General features: G+C 37.7%; 1 protein-coding gene across 8 annotated transcripts in view; it reads right to left on the bottom strand.

The window, feature by feature from the left end:
- Positions 1 to 21132, bottom strand: part of LOC100642498 (teneurin-m) — a 653003-nt gene that overhangs the window by 35003 nt on the left and 596868 nt on the right. For all 8 annotated transcript variants that reach the window (XM_048410160.1, XM_048410161.1, XM_048410158.1 and 5 more), the window contains one exon: positions 296 to 478. In XM_048410160.1, the coding sequence (XP_048266117.1) occupies positions 296 to 478 (183 nt within the window). The remainder of the gene's footprint in view (positions 1 to 295; positions 479 to 21132) is intronic.

Below are 21132 nucleotides of genomic sequence, written 5' to 3' on the forward strand. Positions count from 1 at the left end.
AAGACACAAAGAATTCTGATACGATATTTAATGTATCAAAACTTGTCAAGTATAAAACGTTAGCAACAGATCTTCTACTATAATTTTCGTGTCGTCATCGAAAGAACGGCTCTGATTTATTTCATCCAGCAGTTTCTTAACAAGCTCAAACAATTATCGAGCTGATCAAGCGGAGATACGTAATCGTACAACTTTGTGTTTCGAGGAAGTGAAACCCCTTTGCCACGTCTTTGTCGTGGCCTCTTTTTCGCTTTGAGAACGTAAATCAATGCCTTGAGCAACCCCTAATACTCACTTGGTATACTGTAGAAGCCGCCTGATGAGGTGCGTACGAGGCAGGACGGCTGGAGGTCGGGATCACGCTCGTGATCGCTGGCTGCGTGACTTCCTGGCAATCTTCCGTTGACGCGGCTCATTGTAGGGTTACGGGGTGGCACATCGGGCGGGCCCCGCGGCGCCGAATTGTCCAACAAACACCCTATAACAAACGAGAAGAGATACTTGTTAATTATATCCGTGAATATCTCGATAACTGAAATATTTCAGAAATTTTAGAAGATCTTTTTCATCTTTGGAGCTTTAGATTTGTTTTCATGTTAACTTTCTATTTTATTGTCTAACCTTCGGATTCTTTCTTATTTTAGTTTCAAATGATTTTACCGCATGCCTAAATCTCTTTTGTATTCTTATAAAGTTAACGTTTTATTAAATAATAGCATCTATACCGTATATCAAAAATTTTTCTCTGAATTTTCCAAACAATAAATACCACGCAACCGCTATTACAACTGCCATTAAAACACGTTCAAAGGACAATTCGATCCCGCTTAAAAATAACGTTGTGGTTTAGATTACTGGGCCGGGTCTTCTTCCAGGTACTCGAACAATGTCTAAGCGTAATCCTGGGCAGGTGGCCAGGCGGTTTTCATCGAGGCGAAAGGGTTGAGCCGATCTCGCGATTAGGCACGTTTCACACAGCCAGGCTTTCGCCGCCGCTACAGGGATTACAACGACTAGGGGGAGTGACCCAGAATCGCAAAACTCTCTCTCCTCTGCGCAACGATGCGAAATGAAAATTTTTCGAAGGCAGTTTCACAGCTTTGTAATAGTGCTCTGTGCCAGGTATAACAATGTCACCCCTTCTCTCTCTTTTTTTCCTCGTTTTTCTCTCTTCCTCTCCACTTTTCCGAAAAGCACACACCAATAACGGAAGATGTGTTGTCGTTCCTTTCTTTTTTGTCGTCGATGTATCAGAAGTCTTTGTTGGAATTTCTATAACAATCCTTTTTTCGCGCGTCAATCGATGGTCTTCAGGAAGCAATATACCAGATTCGTGGCTTGTTCGAACGAAATGTTTGGTGTAGAATCGATCCTGCTACTGGCTTTGAAAATTACTGGCAAGTCTGATTTTACAGAGGTGAAGGAGCAAAGGTAGTTTTGAATTTGATGAAACCACAAGAAAGTAGAGCTCAGTATGAAATTAGTAATCGTTTAAAGGAGATTTAAAGATTCGTATAAAAATGTATAAAATATCCGAAGTAAAGTGCTTATAATACTTAATAAAGAAAACAGATTACCTTAATCATTCCATGAAAACATGAATTTCTACAAAGATCCGCAGCTCAGCTTGTTATAATATCGTATTATTATATTAACTTATTCACACAATTAAGACAGAAATGACTGGAAAGACGCGTTTCGAATGCGAGGCTACGTTAAATCTACATTCATCTCGAAGAGTTTCAGGAAAAAAGAATCGAAATTCCATTATGAAGAATGTTATCCCGCACCGAGAGCAACGGTTCCATAAATTTAGTTTCTCGAGCAAGCCGAATAGAGAGGGTCGCAACTCATTTTTAGATTTCCTCGAAGTCGATACTCGGAAAGTGGAGCAGTCTCTGGGTTCTTTAAGTCGATTATAAGCCCGGTCAGATTCGAAGCACCCTCTCCTTTTCTCTCTCTCTCTCTCTCTCCCTTCCTCCCTCTCTCTTTCTCTTTCATTGTATCGGGCACAATCTAAAACGCCTAACAGACCAGAGCTCCCCGGATAGGGTGACCGTCGAAGAAACTCGAGCTGCGTTCTTTTTACGTTCTCTATTAGCCAATGAACTGGATCCTTTCGAGCCCTTTTTTACGCCTGTAAAGAACGTCCTTCTGACATTTGATCGACTGGTACGCAACAGGAAGCAGAGAGAAACCTGAACGAATAAAGAACTGGGTGCTCTTCTGGAAGGGCATGAGCAAGAAGGTACCAAAGAAGAAGCACAAGAAAAAAGATATGAAAAAGACGAGAGAATGTTGGATTTTAAACTTTTGCGATGATTAGGTGACACGGGTGCTTCTTCGAGTTTCTATCATGCTTTTAATACGTTGTACCTAGTTTGCACCATGCTCCGACGTTTGGCAAACAAGGTTTGCTTCTTCAGGCTGAAACTATACAGTTTCTATTGAAGACACCATCGAAACCGGCGAATAAGGAGAATGAATGTTCAAATAAGTGAAGTTTATCGTACAATTAACTTCAGAATATTGACAGCAATAAGTGCTAGTTCGTCGAATCGTAATTACCTTATCTTATGCTAAAAATGGAGTGGAAAAAGACCTTCACTCTGTAAAATGACAGACTTTCCCAATCTGCAACTAATCGCTCGTCTCTCACTTTTTCTTCATCCCCAACGATTCGTGAGGGAATTTCGATTCGTGCTCTGTTTGCACTACCTCGCCCCTTCGCCCCATCGCCTTCAACTAAGAGCACTCGACCCTTTTACGAGCGAACTTTCTCAGTTTCGACATTTTCCCCCGAGGGGCGACCCGCCATTTTGTGTTACCAGCAGCATGCATCGGTTCACCAAAGAAGCTTCGGACATGTAAATTGCAGTAACATCAAGCTAACGTCGAGGAAAATGAAAGAATGAGAACCAGTGGTCTCTTGTACAAGTGATCTAATATTACGTACAATCGAAGCTTGAATAAACTCCCGAAACCTCGAAAACCTCTATACGACTACAATTTTGTTCCCTCTCTTCCGTTTCACTGCGGAAGCCTCTTTGCGTCAATAAACAAATAAACTTGCTTCATCTCGAATTATCTGCCACGTTTACGAATGAATTTTATGAACTTGCATAGAATTGTTTAACTCTATATGTTTATTTGTTACGGTACGGTACGGTTTTTTTTCGGATGGCGAATATTATATTTTGTACAAAATATATTTAGATACAAATAGACTATGCATGAGTAAATTTTAAAATCTGTCAAGTATCATTTTGTGCCGATTACTGTCATATTAGTAATGTTTAGTATCATATTAATTGTTGTGTATCTTAACGTAGTAAACTTTAATAGTATCGTTGGTGTATTAATATTCCGATAAGATTATGAAGATCGAATTATAACAGTTTCAACTTTCGTATTCGATATTTATATAGTATTTATATGTAGTATATTTTTATAGTTTCAAGTGCTATTTTAATAATACTTTTTAATAATAAATGACCAATTTCCTGTGAAAGCCCCAAGTGTAAAATATATATATATATATCGTCGTGAGAAATTTTCCTATGATATAAATGTTAGTAATGACAATCTTTTCTTATATATAATGTCATGTATTACGAGTTAATTTTTTAATCAGAATAGTATTGAAGTTTTATCAAAGAATAGAAGAATAGAAGAATTTTGACAATTTTCAGGCTTCTGAAAATTCTCAAAAGACGCATGTAACTATTATTTTTAATATCATTAGGAAAGATTCGAACAGCTTCAACCTATCCCACAACAAAGCGAACACTAGTAGCATTAATCATACCGTATTCGTCAACTCAACAGAATCATCACAATACCTCTCAATCCACTTCCAAAATCTACAAGCCGCCATTGACATAACAGTGTAAGTAACTTTGCGCCCAGGCATCAGGAGGCAAAGAAGAATAGCAAGAAGCCATCGAAGCAGAAGACTCTTCGCAGCACGTCGTTATTCTTCCTAATAGATCGGCGGGAGTAGTCATTGTGTCGGTCGTTACACGGCCGATTCTTTCTTCTCTGCCGATCGGGTCGCGTCAAAAGGACGAAAAGAGCAACGACGAGGACAGCAACTACATAAAGAATCAGCGCCAGAACGACCAAGGCTACCTCACTATCCCGTAATCCAGGATGAATCTCGTGCTATACAGACCGAGCACGTTGCCGAAGAATCTGGGTCCTATTGGTGAATCGAATTATGCTCGGTTACTTGAACCTACTAAGTCCTCTCCTTTCCCAGATTCAGTGCCATGGGGTCAGCCCTACAGAGACTCAGCAAGTAAGTCTCAAAAGTTTCAAGAGTTTACTTTGAAGAATCTAGAAGTATATATATTTCTTCCTTATTTCTTAACTTCTTAATTTCCATAATTTATAGGTCATGGTGCAACATAGGTAATTTGTTTCCAGATTATACTTGTACTAAATTTTTAATAAATGTATGTTTGGAACAAGTATCTTGTATTTATATACATTTTTTAATGAATTTTCAATTTTCTCGATATAATCACGACAGTCGCATACCATTACAATGCTAGTGAAACTTGGGAAAGTTTCGTATAATACGCATAATAATTCGTACAAAGTTTCTATTGTAAACGTCCGAATGTTTCTGTGAATTACTACATAGAAGCTTGGAGCGTAGTTGATCCATCTTTGAACCTACTTGAGTTCATCGCTATTACAAATACACATTGGTGAATCGAATTGTACTCGGTTGCTTGAACCTACTAAGTCCTCTTTCTTCAAAGATTCAGCGCCATGGGTCCCGTAAACGCGACGATGAAAACGTTAGAAAGGAAAAGAGGGCCCAGTGGTCCCGAGAAAAAAGGATTTTGTTGAATGAGCGGGGCAAGGACGGTTGTTGTCGCACCGGGCCGCGTAATGGATGTGCGCCCATTGAGAATGCACGTCGAAACGCGTAACATAATATAGGGCGAGCAAGAGCCCATGTCTAATGGAATTTATTAGAGAAGGGAGCCTCCGCCAAAGATATACCTGAAGAATCTTTTCTTCCTTTTTCGCTTACGTTCGTTCCGCGTGGCATGCGTCTTCGATCGGAATCAAGAGCAAACGAAAAAAGAGCGTCGTGATTTCTCTGTTGCTCTCTTGTTAGCACTTACGATTAGCTGTCGCGTGTAGAAATAGGTTTATGTGTGTTGTAGGTTAGGCGAGACGCTTGGGATTACTGGTTTGATTTATGGTAATTGCGGCTTGGGAAAGTGGAGATGTTCCTATGGCTTTCTAAATGTTCGAATTTGTCTGACCAAATAACGAATGTCTCTGGCTTTTGTTTTATGTTTCGTTATTAATGAGCTTGATCGACTTACTGGTTGACTTCGCTCGTTAATTCTTAATGCTCATTATCATAAATTCTTCAACTACAAAAGAATGTTAGGATTTCCTCGAATCTTGATCTGGACAAACTCTGAAAAATATGCTCGCTTACAGGATTGAATTAATCTTTCCCGAAATACGTATTGCTTTACCAACATCGACCGAGAAATTGCCTGTAATCGTGGACGTTTCGCTCCAATTTACCCTTCGGCAAAAATCGAAGAGTACAACAGAGGGAGAGGAATTGTAAACTTTCATCGATGTATACCCTATTGATTAAAAAAAAAATCACGCGAGTGGGCGTTCGTGATAAAATTTCCGAATAAACTCTACAGAGCGTGGAATTAATTTTTGTAGGAAATCGTGGCCAGTGTTAAATCGTTCAGAAGTAAAACGCGACATGAAGGAAGATGGTGGCGTAACGTTTACCGTTGGTACGATGGGGAGAAGTGAGCAAACGATTGGGATCCCTGGTCACGTATCACCAGACCGAAATCGATGTATTTTGGGGAGCGGAACGGAGGAAAATGGACAAGGGTTAGCCTCGTGTCTGGATTAGCTTTCGAACCGGAACGAATTAATACTAAAACGAGTACGCCACGGGGAAAAAAATGTGTGTACGCGTAAGTCTGGGTTCCCGTGTACCATGGGAATCGCGATCCCGAAACAAATTCGTGTAATAGGATGGAGATCATGGACCAACAGCATACCGAATGCAACTCGTAACATTATATAGTACGATTTGCTTTTTATCTTTATTTTTTTTAGGGCGAGGTTATTCAAAAAATGAAAAGCGACAATTATAAATTGTAATATGATATGTAATTGAGAGCATTTTCCGTGGCTTTTTACCTCTTTGTCTCTTTTTTTGTGGATAATGAAGGCTGAAAAAGTGGATGTGTATTTGTTAATTAAGATAATCTCGTGATAAATGCAACAGATCCTAGATACTAGAGATCGAACACACTTTAAAAGTGGCCTGACATGCGCCGTATTGGCTGATAAAAGGACCAGAAATATTCTTTCGATAATATTTTCATAGAGGGTCTGCGTTCATGCCTGTCTGGATCCACCAGAATATAATTATCTCGGCACGAGGCAGGATATAATTCACATCCTGCGTCAGAAGCCCTTCCGGATGTACGTTTTCAGTCGGGACACGTCGATCTTGTCTTTTTACAGACACCACTACCTTCCCTTCTCTCTTTCTGGAAAGTTTCGGTGTCGAAGTTGGAAACTTTGATCGACTTTGATCGGTTGCTTCGAAAATTTACAGGCCGGGTTATTCACGCTATTCGATGGTTCATTTTCAAATATATACCCTTCCTTCGATGTGACCCGAGATATGAAAAAAAGACTTTAGCACGTAATACATGATCTAAAATAATATATTCTCTTTTTACTAGGAGAATATAATAGTCGTAGATAATTATGGAAGATGGAGGAAATTACAAAGTCCTATTTATAGTTGTTAGTCATGGTGGTTCGATACGGTATTCAAAGCGATGAGACGATAATTTATTTAATCACTTAACGCACGTATCCGTAACATATAAAAATTGTTTTTAATTTAGCCATAGTTCTTTGCGCATTCGAGATTTTATATAGCAGAATACCCATATATTTTATTAAAAGATATAGATATACATTGTAGACCTATTTGCATCGTCTGCTGGTTTTTAATATGAAAAATTTAATTTATGGTCTTGAGAACTACGACATTTTATACATATACTACAATATCTACAATATATATCCTATGGAAAATATATTGTGTATCTGTCTGTATTGTAAATTGTTTTTCTATTATAATAAGATTTAATTTATGGATGCAAGAGCTACAATAGTTTATAAATACATTGAAACGTCTATATATTTTACAAAACAATATGCTATATATTTTTGTGCATTGTCTGTTGTCTTTTAAGAAATTTAATTTATGTATTTTAGAATAAAAATTTACATCACATTCTAGATCATGATTCATATGGTGTTCGATGTTTAGATAATTCAGCACGACAAAGCTCGGTTTTGGTGGCCATAGTAGGTTGGGCCGATTTCGATGGTAAAAAATGATTCTCCTTTTGTGACCGTTTCAATCGAACGAGCGGCTCTCGATAGCGCCACTTTAGTCGGCTCTGGTATATTTCATCGAAACGCAATTCAATTACGGCAAATTGATATAGTAGCTAGCGTGCGTTGCGCTGCCGGCAAATTTTCACGAGAACTTTGGAATACTAACCGATCAACCGTGTTCGCGATATTATTATACAACTAAATGTCGCGGTGTCAGCCGGCCCATAAATTATCGGCCACCCGTGTATTCTCACATAATCCTCGTATATTTCAATCAAAATCGTTTATTTAATCTGACTAATACCGATCTTCTTTGAATGATTTACTCTAATTCTTGATTCCACAAGAAAATTATAAGTATTATTTCTCATTATTTTATACTATATATTTTACTAGCATAATTGTTATTACAATATTGAATACGTGGATTCTTCATATTAAGATTTCATATAAGATAATCATTCTTAAAGTCTTTAATAAGATCCTAATATTATTCAAGTTTCAAATGAGATAATAATTCTTAAATGTTACAATAATTTCCTAATAACATTTGAAGCTTACTTAACTCTTCCTAAGTGTCCCAATACTCATGAACACGAATATATACAGAGACAGAGACACGTATATTACAGCTTGTTCAAGGCGGTGTACGCGCGCGCGAAAATGTACGTAGTCGAGGATAAAGGGAGCGAAGAACGAGGGTAAAGAACCACCATAGCGGCCTCTACTATCCCTTCCATCCCTCTAACCTTCCTCCAGCACACTCCCCTCACGGTTCACCTCACCCTATCTCGAGCTTTGGCCAGGCAGCGCTACCACCATCGTTGCCCTCCTCTGGCTTCCAATTAAAATCCTTTCGTCCATCACAGCCCTGCATTCTCTCTCTTTCTCTCTCTCTCTCTTTCTTTCGACACTTCTGCCCCTCTTTCTCTATGGCCATGCAACGGACGGCAGTACGCCCTTTCATTTTTAAAGATTTTCCTCCTCTGACGCCGGCAAGTCGAATCGGAAAAAGAAGTCGAGAGGACTTTACGCCTCGGTCACTCGGAGTTTACGCGCGTTTCTATGGAAAACACGTTGGATTTTTCAGTTCTTGGCTTGATCCAGAGGACATCTTTCAGTTGTGCGTTGTTTGAGATTGATTCCCACAGAATAAGACATTCCACATTGGAAAAATGAATAAATCAGGCAAAGGTTTTTGAAAAACACAAAAACTTGATTCAATTTTTTATCCCCGAAGGCAAGGGAAAAGATATCTTCATAGAAGATACAAAGTGTATTTTGCGAAAAAGAATTTTGCTTGTAAAAATTGGGACACTAACTGATTTTTAGCAACGGTATATAATCATTAGCGAAATGTACAAATTAATGAGAAATTAATAACAAATAGTAAATTTTAATTGTCATATAAAATTTAATTTGAAAACTTGTGTAAAAGCAACAGTATGTATAACTTCAATGTGCTGTTTATGATTGACGTATTGGTAAGTGGTTTATGTGTGGTTTCCGCATACGTTTTATGTATACATCAACGGGTGCACACGTGAATATGATTGCGCTGTCTTATTCTCTCTCTTCATCGCCAATTCTTCCATTTTCGTCTTTCTCGTCCCTTAAACTGTGTAGAATGGCGGCAAGAGCGGTCGTTTTTTCAGCGAACAAAATGGAAACTCGACGGGTTCGAGAGACGGATCTCGAGAGTGACTCGTTCCCTGGTTAGGGGAGGAAAAAGGGCTTAATTCGTTTCCCATTAGAATTTACGCGCCACGGGAATGAAGAGAGGCTGCGAAACTGCCGGGGAAAAGAAAGTCTGGAGGGTGGAAAGAACGGATAGAGAGAAAAAAAAAGGGAGCTCGAATCTTTCTACTTTTCTTTCTTCGCCGAACAACCATCGAATTTCGCGGCGAGGAAACACCGCGCAAAATAAAATTAGCTTTATCGATGTGACGCACACGAGCGTAAGATAGAAGAAGAAGAAACGAAGGTTCGAATCACTGTTTCATGCGAAAAATCGGATGAAATCGATGTCGAATTATCTTTTTTATGCGATTCGCTTCCCGATAGTCACGAGAGATCGATAGCCATGAAATGTTACAGTATTCTTGCTTTTTCCGAAAAGAATGTTATTTATACTTTGATTGAGTTTGTTACTACATGTTAGAACTTTAAAAAATCTCTAGTATAGTTTAACTTCAATATTGTATTCTTGAATTTTAAAAACATACTTTTCCCTGATAATTGCTTCAAGACAGAGTTATATTCATAAGTTCAACAAAAATTGAATAATTAACACAGTTAATTCAACTTTATCGCTACTTATATTAAACAACGGCCAGAAGACAAAGACGGCGCGTAGATGGCGCAAAACGTGCGAAAAGAAGGAGGTATAAAAGTAATAACGCTCCATTTCACGAGTCAGTAAATTCTAATCGAGGATCGTTAATCGGCGATGAGCGGAAGTCGAGCGTGCTGCAGGGCACGTTTTTTCCTCCACGCTTTCTTTCTTTTACCGCGTTGAAACCAAGCGGACGCGTACACAGACCTTCAAGATCCCCCAAGACGCGCACTCGAATTCACACGGACCGGCGCTCCTTTGATTTCGATCCCCTTCCATTTTCCAAAGAAAAATTCCTCGCGGGAACACCAGCAAACCATCACTTTTCTACGGTCCATGGCTTAGATCTTGCTTCTAGAGGAAAAAAGATGGTGGAAAAAGAGAAAGAACAGGCTCGATGTCGTATCAAGCTGCTCCACTGAACGTCCACTCGAACGCGCGTGCTTCAACGCATCTGATCTTCAACAACCACCGCCTTTTGTGTCTTTTTATAAGGTGTTCGATAACAGTGAGCCAAATTTAAGTTTAGTAATCGGGACAGATGAGAGAAACGTATATTTTTCAAGTTATAAATAATCGTGAAAACTGCCTTTTCTTAGTGTATCATAAATATAATTATACGTAAAATATGATACTAAAGATGGAGATAATGAAAGAAGTCCATGGACAAAAATGTTGTCTGGGTTATAATCATAGAATTAAATAAAGTCAATTAGTTGATGAGAAAGACACAACTTTTTGAAACACGCTCTACTACACCTTTCGTCTGTCTCGAACGCGTTGTTTCCGCGCAGCACATAAATTCCAATGGGAAAGGAATTAAGCTCTGGCCCATTTCCCCGTGGACTCTTGCGCTTCTGTTCTCTACGAACGCTTTCCTAGCATGAATGGTAGGATATATCATTCGATTACCAGACTGCAGAAACATGCTACTCGTTTTGCACCCACTTTCCTTTTCCTTTTCGTTCGTTGCTTATATTCCAGCGCGGCAAACGAACATTCATTTTTTTCATCTTGAGGCATTATCGGCTCGTTAAAGAAGTTATTACGAGCGGCCAATCGTTTATCGGCTCCTCACTAACTCTCTTTCAAGGCATTGTGAACCGCAGACGATTCGTTTGCGAGCACCGCGTTCCCAGAATCTCGCGAGTCGAGATGATTTTCACCAAAGAATCCTTCGTTTATGGCTATTTTATGCGTGGAAATGTGCTTAAGATATTAAGAAATAACGTTGCGTTAACGCAACATTCCATTTCGAATTCTTTTTCAGTCAACTTACGATTTCTTTAAACTGCGCCGGTTAAAGTTTTGTACGCTAATACAACTATATCATACATACACAAGCTTATTAAAAGTATTCGAACACTTCAATATTACGAGTATTATACAAATATTTTGAAATTTTGTTATCGCTGTTATGAGACCCGATTAGCATGATCATATTGGTAAAGTTTGAAATAAATTTGAAAATATATATATATATGAAAGTTGGAAATCACGGAAATATTTAGCTATTAACAATTAACTATCTAAACAGCGAATCGACAAGAAGAAATATAAAAAGATTAAATAAATAATATCAAATGGAAAATAGTTTTTACTTTTTTCTTCTTTAATTTGCTTGTTCGCGTTTTGCTCATGGAAGTATGATAATTCCATTGTTCCGGTGCGGTAAAATTTGTACGTTTTGCAACTGCATTTATATTTTGCGATTTACACGAGAAGCCAGCTTGGTTCCGCGTTTTTCCGCTGACTTTCCGGCGTGTAACAGCGCGTGTTTACTTGCTGTTTAGAGTGTACAGCATATGCGCGCCCTTCATAAACAAGCGTCTGTTTTATCGTGACGTGAATGCGCGTCCTTCGTAGCGAAAGGATTTTAAAAAAAGAGAAAAATGAAATATACGAAAATTAGTTGCACATCGATCCAATATTTTTTAGTTCTTTCCTACAACAGGATTTTCACGTTGTACAATATTATATTATATTATATTATACTGTAAAAAGTATTGTATCGTTTTGCACAAGTATAGAGTCTCGATTTCGAAAGATCTATTAATGGTTACACTATATAATTTTAGCAAACAATTGTCTCGAAAATCTTAATCTTTAATTTAATTTAATAATTAAACAGTTTAATCGAAAGTTCTAATCTTAAATCTTAATTCGTTAAGATCTTATCCAAGAGAAATTCCTCCCATAGAAACGAATATAATTTTCTATACAAGAAACAGAAGAATATTATTATTATACTTGCATTGGATTATTTAAAAGATTAGGTTTCTTAATAAATTATCTACTATATTTGGACTTACAAATACCAAAACCTTTTATGCATAAAAATACCAGGAAATTACAATACCTACAGCAAATTATTTTCAAAATTAGGCTTATTACGGATCCATTATCTTTATTATCTCCCAAATATGACAAAAGCTTCCTTCTAACCGTAAATAAAAAAAAAGGCTGTTCCACGTCTAAAATCACAGAGCAAAAAGCATCGGCAGGATCCAGGAGAATACTCGCAACTCTCAGAACATAATTCCCTACGTCGCAAACGAGCGTCGGAATAATTAATGCACGTGTGTACTCTTTTTCACGACCTGCGATGTTACAATGACGTGAGAAACTGAAACATCACCATTTCCAGAAAGTCGTGCGGTTCGACGGTCGTTCGTGTGCGAGAAACGTTAACACGCATCTTCTTCCCATGTAAAATCCAGCCAACGGTTGACTTTTTGCATTTTCGAACCGAAAACTAGGCAGACTCGTTTCGTCACCCACGCGATCGATCACTATCGCTGGACAGATCGTATTCACGACAGCTGAGAGTCGATCGTGCTGACCGATTTACAGCAAATTATCATAATGCAAAGGTCTTTTTTTATTTGGAAGAATTTTATAATCAATTCTCATTGAGAATTATAAGTAAATTATTCTGGCGTGGTACTATAACGTGAATAATAAGTGATTATCGTATGTTTCATTCTAGCTGAATCTAATGCTTAAATCTAGACATAATTCAACGATTTTTAAAGATTATGAGACAACGAGTGGTTTGCTTTCGCGACCTTGAAAGGATGACACTTATGGTTGGGTGAATTGGAAATACTTAGTTTCTATTTCACGTGGAATTATGTTGTACGCTTTTTCCAAGATATTGGATCATTGAACGTCGTGGTTTCCATTTGAAGGCCGTAAAAAGAAATTTATATATTCTGAATTTAAGAAATTTGTGGATGTATGTAACTTTATGAGGAAAACTTGGAAGACTCTTCTTTTAAATCGAAAGTTATGTATATTTGATGCTTTAAAGATATATCTTGAATGGATAAATTGAAAAACTAATAAAATCCACAGAATTATATGTATAACAGTATTTGAATAACTTTTCATACTTAATATTCTTCTACGTATTTCTGCACGTTGCTAATTAAAATACTTTGCATTTGAAGAACTATGTATTTTATCGAGATACTAATCAATTATAAAAAGCATAATTAGATTGCTGCTTAAACGTTCTATAAAAATGTTGTACTTTCTTCAACGAAAATATAAAAATCCATCGAAGCATGGATTATTGCACCCACTGAAAAACATGTAAAACAGGTTAAAGAATCTCGGAATTGCGAACGAGTAGTTTCGTAGTGGATCGCAAGCGATCGTAAAAAATAGGAACACGATTCGCGGATGTTCGAACGAAATGGTTACAGTGGTATTCGTGTCCTTTTGAGGAGCGATCTGACGCGCTGAAAAGCGCCAATCCATGATTCCAGCCTCCCACCCACGCAGCAGCCCTGACAGAGTCGACAAGATCGTTTTGTTTCAACGAGCAATTTATCTGTTCCCCGCCCTCGTAACGTGAACATCCTGAGCCCACAACAATACTCGGGACACTAACGACGCACTACGTCACGGTTCAAATTGTTGATGCTGCGACCATTCGTTTACTTTTCGTGCAACGCCACACGCTCCCATTCATAAGTATTAGGACATCTACAGAAAATGTGATTAATCTCAAGATACAATAAATCTTGACGCTTCAAATACTTCTAAAAAGGTGTTTGGAAATTTGTCTCTGCACTTGAACCTCACCAACTCAATTTTCTCTTGTTTGTGTCAACAACAGTCAACAATCTATTGTATACCTTCCATATTCTTCAGCTGCTCCGATACGATAGTATTTAATCGACGTTCGAATCGCTACACTCACTCGCTATATGTATAGAATCAGTGTGATATGGCAATTCGTCGAGCATTCGTCCGATCATATACATACAGCATTATAATCGGATACACCTGCCACGTGTACTAATACCAAGGCATTCATCTTCGATCTAGCTAATCACGTTCCACTCGACGAAAAGCGAAGTCAAGCGTTCCTTGATTTCGACACAGATATACATAACGCGTTCGATTCCGCAACGGTGTCAATGACGATCGATACCGTTGATTTATTTGACCGTGCGGTGGTAACCTGTGATTGGATAACCTTAGTGCGAAAATTAATCGCAGAGGACAGATCGTATAGGCGCGATCGACTTGTTCAATCTCAGAAATGGTGTCCCTGTTTGATCGACTGTATCGTAGAACACACCTAATCGTTCAGAGATGTGTGTAAAAATATTCAGCAATTCAAATGAATTTAGATAATCCCTTTTGATTTGTTTGCCGATGTTTTTAATTCGAATGTATGAAATTATGTTAGCAATCATATCGTGTGAATAAGGAATTCTTGTGACATAATAATCGTTATTGAAATTACTTTCGATCCTTACAAATCCGTGTTACGAGTGTGTGACAAATATAGTTATATAGTAAGAAAAACATAAAACAGGAAAATAAAACGTGAATTACAGAGATCGTGAGAAACTGCTAAAGGCAATAAAAATAATTCTTTAGTTTGCCGCACCTCAGCAAATTTATTGATCCAATTTAGATTTCAACAGCTTAAATTACCACTATAAAAGGCAACTTTCCCTCACCATTACAAGTCATGAATATCGCAACAAAATTTTGCTCCTGTATTTCGCTGTAACCTACTCTGTATATCCTGGTTCGAAAACTCATTCACCGTTTCATCTGGTTGGAAGTAGACCAACGATTCCCATTTTCCGCGTTCATAAATTCACCATCTGAACGTGAAACGACACTGGGCTCTGGGTGTATTTACGAGGATACACGATCTGTGCGGAATTAATTAACGGAAATGCGTGGGCGTTAACGAGGTGAGTGTGCTTTTGACATCGGCACTCGTTAATCGCTACCATTAAGAGTCGATAGAGATCGTCGATAGGCTCCGATCTCTCGTTGGTCCAAGGTTGCTTTCGCCTCGTATGTTATCGTCTTATAATATCTAGGTACCGCGATCAACTCACCTTGGTCCGTAATCCGGTGATATAGAATCTGAAAGCGCGGACCAACTATTAATTAAAGCATTTCCGATTCGTGGAGATCGCCTCGTTAGTTCACGTACGTGAAGAAAGCCATGATTTAAGGACTTCTCTCTTTTTCTTTCTCTCTCTCTCTCTCAACTTTCCAAATTATCAGTATCTATATAGGCGTAATAATCCCTCTTAATGTGAATAAAAGCTATTATTTCATAGAAATTCGTAATGTGAATGGTTAGAGAAATGTCGAGATGTTGGAGATAGTATTCGGTAAAAATAATAAGAGTATTTTAGATTAAAAAATTAATCCTTTTGATATGTGTAAAATGAAATTTTTCACCGTTAACGTTATACAATAAAATATTCAAAGTTTTTCTTAACTCCTACTCTTTCAATTGTATCCATGAAAGTATGAGTTTACATAAAAATCCGCAGTCTAACAATAATCAAATAAGAAAGAAAAGTTAATGAATTACTAAAAGGTTTATAAAAAGAATACCAAAGTGGCCTTGAAATGTAAAACGCCTAAATATGAATGAACAAACAAACACTTTGCCAAACTCTGTGAAACGAAACACCCAAATAATAATCGCCCACTTCATATCCATTTTCCATCCGCTCAGAGACTATTACAGGGGGTTAGTTGGTAAAGTCTGGCTAACTTCCTGTTCCGTGTCGCTCTGCCGGTCCATTGTCTAGACTGGCGGCAAAAGAGAAGCTATTTCTTCATGAAGACACAGTGGCCTGGCATTCTTGCCCCGACACAAAAGAACGGGGCCAAAATATATCCGCAAAGCCAAGGTTAAAATCGATGCAGTAGTCGTTTAGCCGGAGCTACCTCGGTAGACGCTGGTAAAATAAGGAAAAGGGAAACGAAAGAAGGGAAATAAAGGAGGGACATGAAGCAGAAGCGGAGTCGTCGAGGGGTTGAGGGTGGAAAAAGCGCAGGAGAGAGAGATTCTGCGTTTGGCAGATCGTGGATATTGGAAGGAGGCCCGACGAGGTCATAGAAGACGATCTTAGGGTTGAGAGCTTTGAATTCGTCCTTATGCTACTCCGAGATTCCTTCTTCTCGACGACTTTTGCTCGAGCAATCACATTTTGCTAACTCTGGCACAGGCCCGGGTGAAATTTATTTGAAATAATAATTTTTGAGTATAGTAGAATTTCCATTTATCCGAACTTATCGGGGGACAAACAGTTTATATAATTGGAGTTCGTACAATAGCAACTCACTAATTATCCCCACTATCTGGTATTTTTCGTTCGTATAATAGAAGCTCAGGTTCAGATAAATGAATTCAACCAACAAAAGTTCAGTTAATCGGGCATTAACTAAAATTTCGTTGAGATAGGCGGAGTTCGTATAAACGGTGTTCTACATTATACACAGTTTCATGAAAGTATTCGAATCTTTTATGAATTAGTATATTCCATGACATTATGGGTGTTTGTTACACTTCCACGTTTTGAAATTTCATTAATACTACCATGTTTGAAACAGACCTGAACATATATGTATGCATAGAAATTGCAAGTACAAAAGTATATTACGCACAGAGATCGTAAAGGTATTTAAACAGTCGATTATCCATTAATTTATAGATGTTGATATTCAGTGCGATCATATACGTTTACAATAAATATCTTGTAATTTCTACATACTATTCCTATATTCTATATATTAAGCAATCTCAAACATGATAAGATACGAATAAATGTATGAAAATACTTTATCGCAATTAGATTCCTCTCTTGAATGTATAACAGTATTATGTCACAATTAGATTTCCAAATTCGTTCACAATTCCCAAATCAGGCGACCCAGCGACACGAATCTGAGAGGTTACACGTGCCGACTCATCCCTCCGCGTGTAAGACATCAGTTCCAGAATTGACATGGCGTCACGTAGCTAACAACCCTCGGCGAACGTTTCTATTATCGAGCAGGGAGGCTAAAATGCTACTGTAACGAGGGCAAGCTTCTTGAATTACGCGGCATGCCGTGCCGGCGAGATTAACGTCTAGTAATAACAAGCGAACGAAAGTCAGACAAAGGGAGAAAGATAGGCGAAGTGAGATACACTCTTGTTCGTAAGTATTAGGATACTCGCAGAAAGCGACGTTAACTTTAGAAATGATTGGGAACTTATTAAGACCTATTACAACTGTTATCTGATTCGAATCTTGTGCAAGATCAAAATTAGATATAAAATCTTAAGATTGATAAAGAAAATCTCATCTTTGCGTGTAACGTCTCTCGGTCGTTCTAACAAATCTCAACATTTGTGCTATTGAATATTTTATCCTAATTTCAAATCCTAATTCTCTGAGTTTTGCATCTAATTCATAACACATAACATTCGTGATACATAAAATTTTTAATTCATATTCGTCACTTTTCTTCTTGACAATTTTATAAATAGTTTTTACAGATTGCGTACTTACTCTCAATCACTTAATCCTGATGAATCGGTTAATCACTTGCCTGATGAATTTAAACGAATTACCACGTCTTATATGAAACCAGAAAATATCTTAAAATTATGGCCGAGAGTGTACATGGACTTGAAGAACGTACACATATAAGAAACGATAAACGATGCTGCGGCTGGTAGGTGCAACACGGACCAAAGATTCCTCATTAGAGGCACGCGCGTGGTTATCGGTTGCTCAGCGTCTATCGAGTCTCTAGACTTGGAATTTAATTGCTATCCTGGGCTGAAGCAGCTTCTTGAAGCGCCACGCTGTCGAGGATTACGATGAAAGTTCCACGAGGCAATTACCTCGTATTTTACCTCGTCCAGTGCAACAGTGACATAACTTAAAATTTCCCATTATTCAATAACATATTGCTCTTTAGTGTAGATTATGAATGTTAGATACAATTATCTTAAGATTTCTGATGTCAGGTGTACGTACATTACACAGATGTTGTAATTTTCGTGCTTTTTATTTGTACACACTTTTTCCCACATTTTCGTTGTATGTCTTAATAGAAAAATATATCTAGAATCCAAAGAAAGTTTTCCAAAACTTCCACTATCCTCAAAAACACTGTTCCAGTTATCCATCTTCCAGAAACTTATTTACCGAGCCACATATTTTTCCAAGAACTAAACTGAGAAACCTGAGAAAAAAGAAAGAAGAAGAAGACCAGACCTACACTTGTCAGACTGCTTCAGGAGCACTTCATCGATTTACAAATTTCTGTACCTTCAACTCGCTACTCTTCTTTTTACGATCTCAGAATAGTCTCACGAGTTATTCCTATAAACTATGCTTTTCAACGAGGTTCTGGATATTCTCCAGCAATCTCCGTATCGCAGGAAATCGAACAAAAATTACCAGGAATCTGTAGAACGAAGCAGACATACGAGGAGCGTGTCCACGATACACATAGTTTGTTTTTACGAGAGCTCATTTCCGACGAAAGTTCCCGAATCAATTCGTCGACGGCGAAATCCGACAGAAAAGCGGAAGGAGTACAAACTGGTCGCCCTGTCGTTTCTATGTGGGATCGTTACGGTGCATTCAGGAGCGTAGTAGCGGCTGGTGCACTGGGTTTTGCCTGATCGCTTCGAAACTTGAAATAGTTTCAGTGAATAAGTTGATCGCGACGTGTTACGTGGTTGGAAACCAGAGGAGAGTGTGAGAGATGTTTAAACCTGGCCCGAGTAACGTCATGTCGTTTCTACGCTGTTTAATTTTGACAAAAAATCTGAAAATCCTGTAAAATTTATGTCGGATTTGGAAAAAGGTTAATTATAAGATTTATAAAAAATATATGATACTTGATGATTATTTGTGATTGACGAGAAATGGTATTTTTTGGGCTTGTTTTATTTTTTTTTTTTTTTATATTTCTTATTTTTATCTGATATCGAGAATTATTAAAGGTTACTGTATACGTAAATATACAAGTAATGGATTGGAATTAATTTCGAGTTCGAATTACTGCATTTGATCGAAAGTTATACGGCAGATTTTTCATCTTACGTAACAGAGATTCGCCCCAACGAAAATTATTAATCTCCGCTTCCCTCTTAATTCGCGCGCCAATGAACCGAATATACGAGGTGTCCTCAGATAAATAGAGACTGGCCCCAGAAATTACGAAAATAATTGGAATCTTGGAAAGTATATCCATTCCATGAACATAAATGGCACAAAAATTGTTGATGTTACTTCTGATGAATTTTGAGCAAAATATTGAAATTCTGCACAAGTTGAAAATCAATTAAGCGTTAATCTATTTTAAATGGATATTTGTATACCTAAATACAAGTACCAGCATTGTAACTACGCGTTTAACCTGACGAGTAATTTTGTGCAAATAAATAACTGAGCCTCTAAAATTGATATACTTTTGATTACACATAATTGAAATAATTACGATGCGAGGTAACCACGCAGCCTGTTTAAGTTCTACCTTTTAATATTTCGTTTGCATGAAAGTCTACCGATAGCGCGATAAGCATAATTAAAAGATTCCATCGGTAACAACCTCCTCAAACAAACTTCTTCAGACTCGAATCTATTTCCTACGAAATAGAACAAAAATCAAGACCTAATTCGCTTACTAAATTCCCTTACAAACGAAATTCATACAAATAATCAAACAACGTTCGTTATTGCGTATATTTTATAAATGAATCTGTTCGTGATCTACTTTCATGTAAAATTGATTTTTCAAATAATATATTGCCTTTAAAAATTCATTGGAACCCCAGCTTGAATTCGATGCACCCTAACGAAACGTTGATTCGTTCTCAATTGGCAGCGATCGTTGCAGCTGCACTTGAAATATCCACGTCAAAGTGTCAATAGACAGAGAGTAGCAGCAGCAGCAGCAGTAGCAACGATGATTACAGCCCCGAACTCGACCACGCGATGCCTTATTATGTAAAAATGACATCGTTGATTCGATGCACGCGCGCGACCGTTCCCATGGTGGCGATCGCGCGTGCGTGCGACTCAACCTTAAGCTTCCACCGGGGAACACCTGATAAACCGCGCGACATTTCGAAATGTCAACCTGATAAACACGACGACGATCTCTGCCACGATGTTCTTCTCACGGAGACACGAACACGGTCGCGGAAACTCGTTTTCTTACCTTTCTGTTTGTTCAGATGAACTGTAGAGAGTATAATGCAATATGTTAATGGACTTTGGACGTGTATAATACAGAGAGGAATAAAACGAAGGAACAGTTAAATATTTTAGAGCGAAAGAGAATAGAAATAGAGAAATTCGTTGTTCGTAATAGTCTATACAAAAGATTAAATGGATTTTTGCATGCAAATTACCAATTAACCGAGTTACTATAAAAGTTGATTTTCATTGTAAAATAAATCTAGTTACAAAGGAAGGAGAGTGCCAAGGAAAAATATAAATAACACTGTTTCTTTAAGGTTTCTCTGTCTTAATAAACACTCTGTTTAGAAATGTGTGGCAAGTATCTGGTGACTTATTGTTAGGAGTGTACAACACAGACTGTACGTAATAGTTTTGTACGTCAGGTGAAATGAGAAAGTTCAGCGAGGGTATTTTATAGTTTCGCAGGCACAAAATGCATAGTCACATAATTTCAGACAGGAAACAAGAAGTGATTAATCAAACTGTACAAAAGACGCCAGAGACAGTCATTATTGCATTTAATGTTGAAAATATAGAGCGCTGCGATAAATTAATTCAAATAAAAGCGCACTCGTAGCCTGGTTAAACTCGACTTATCCATGAAATCACGTAAGCTATCACTATTTGCTATCTGAAGGGGTTGGCAACAGCATGACGGCAATTATACTTTATTATAGAGATCAGAAATATAATGAAAAATAAGCTCAGAAATATATAGATTTCGTTTAATTGGTAAAGATATATATATGAAATATTTAAAGTTTACAATAGTTAAAGGGTAAAATAAATTTCTATTCATATTCTATTTCCTCAATGATATACATAAAAATCTAAACT

This window comes from Bombus terrestris, chromosome 11 (genome assembly GCF_910591885.1).
Source record: "Bombus terrestris chromosome 11, iyBomTerr1.2, whole genome shotgun sequence".
Classification (NCBI taxonomy): domain Eukaryota; kingdom Metazoa; phylum Arthropoda; class Insecta; order Hymenoptera; family Apidae; genus Bombus; species Bombus terrestris.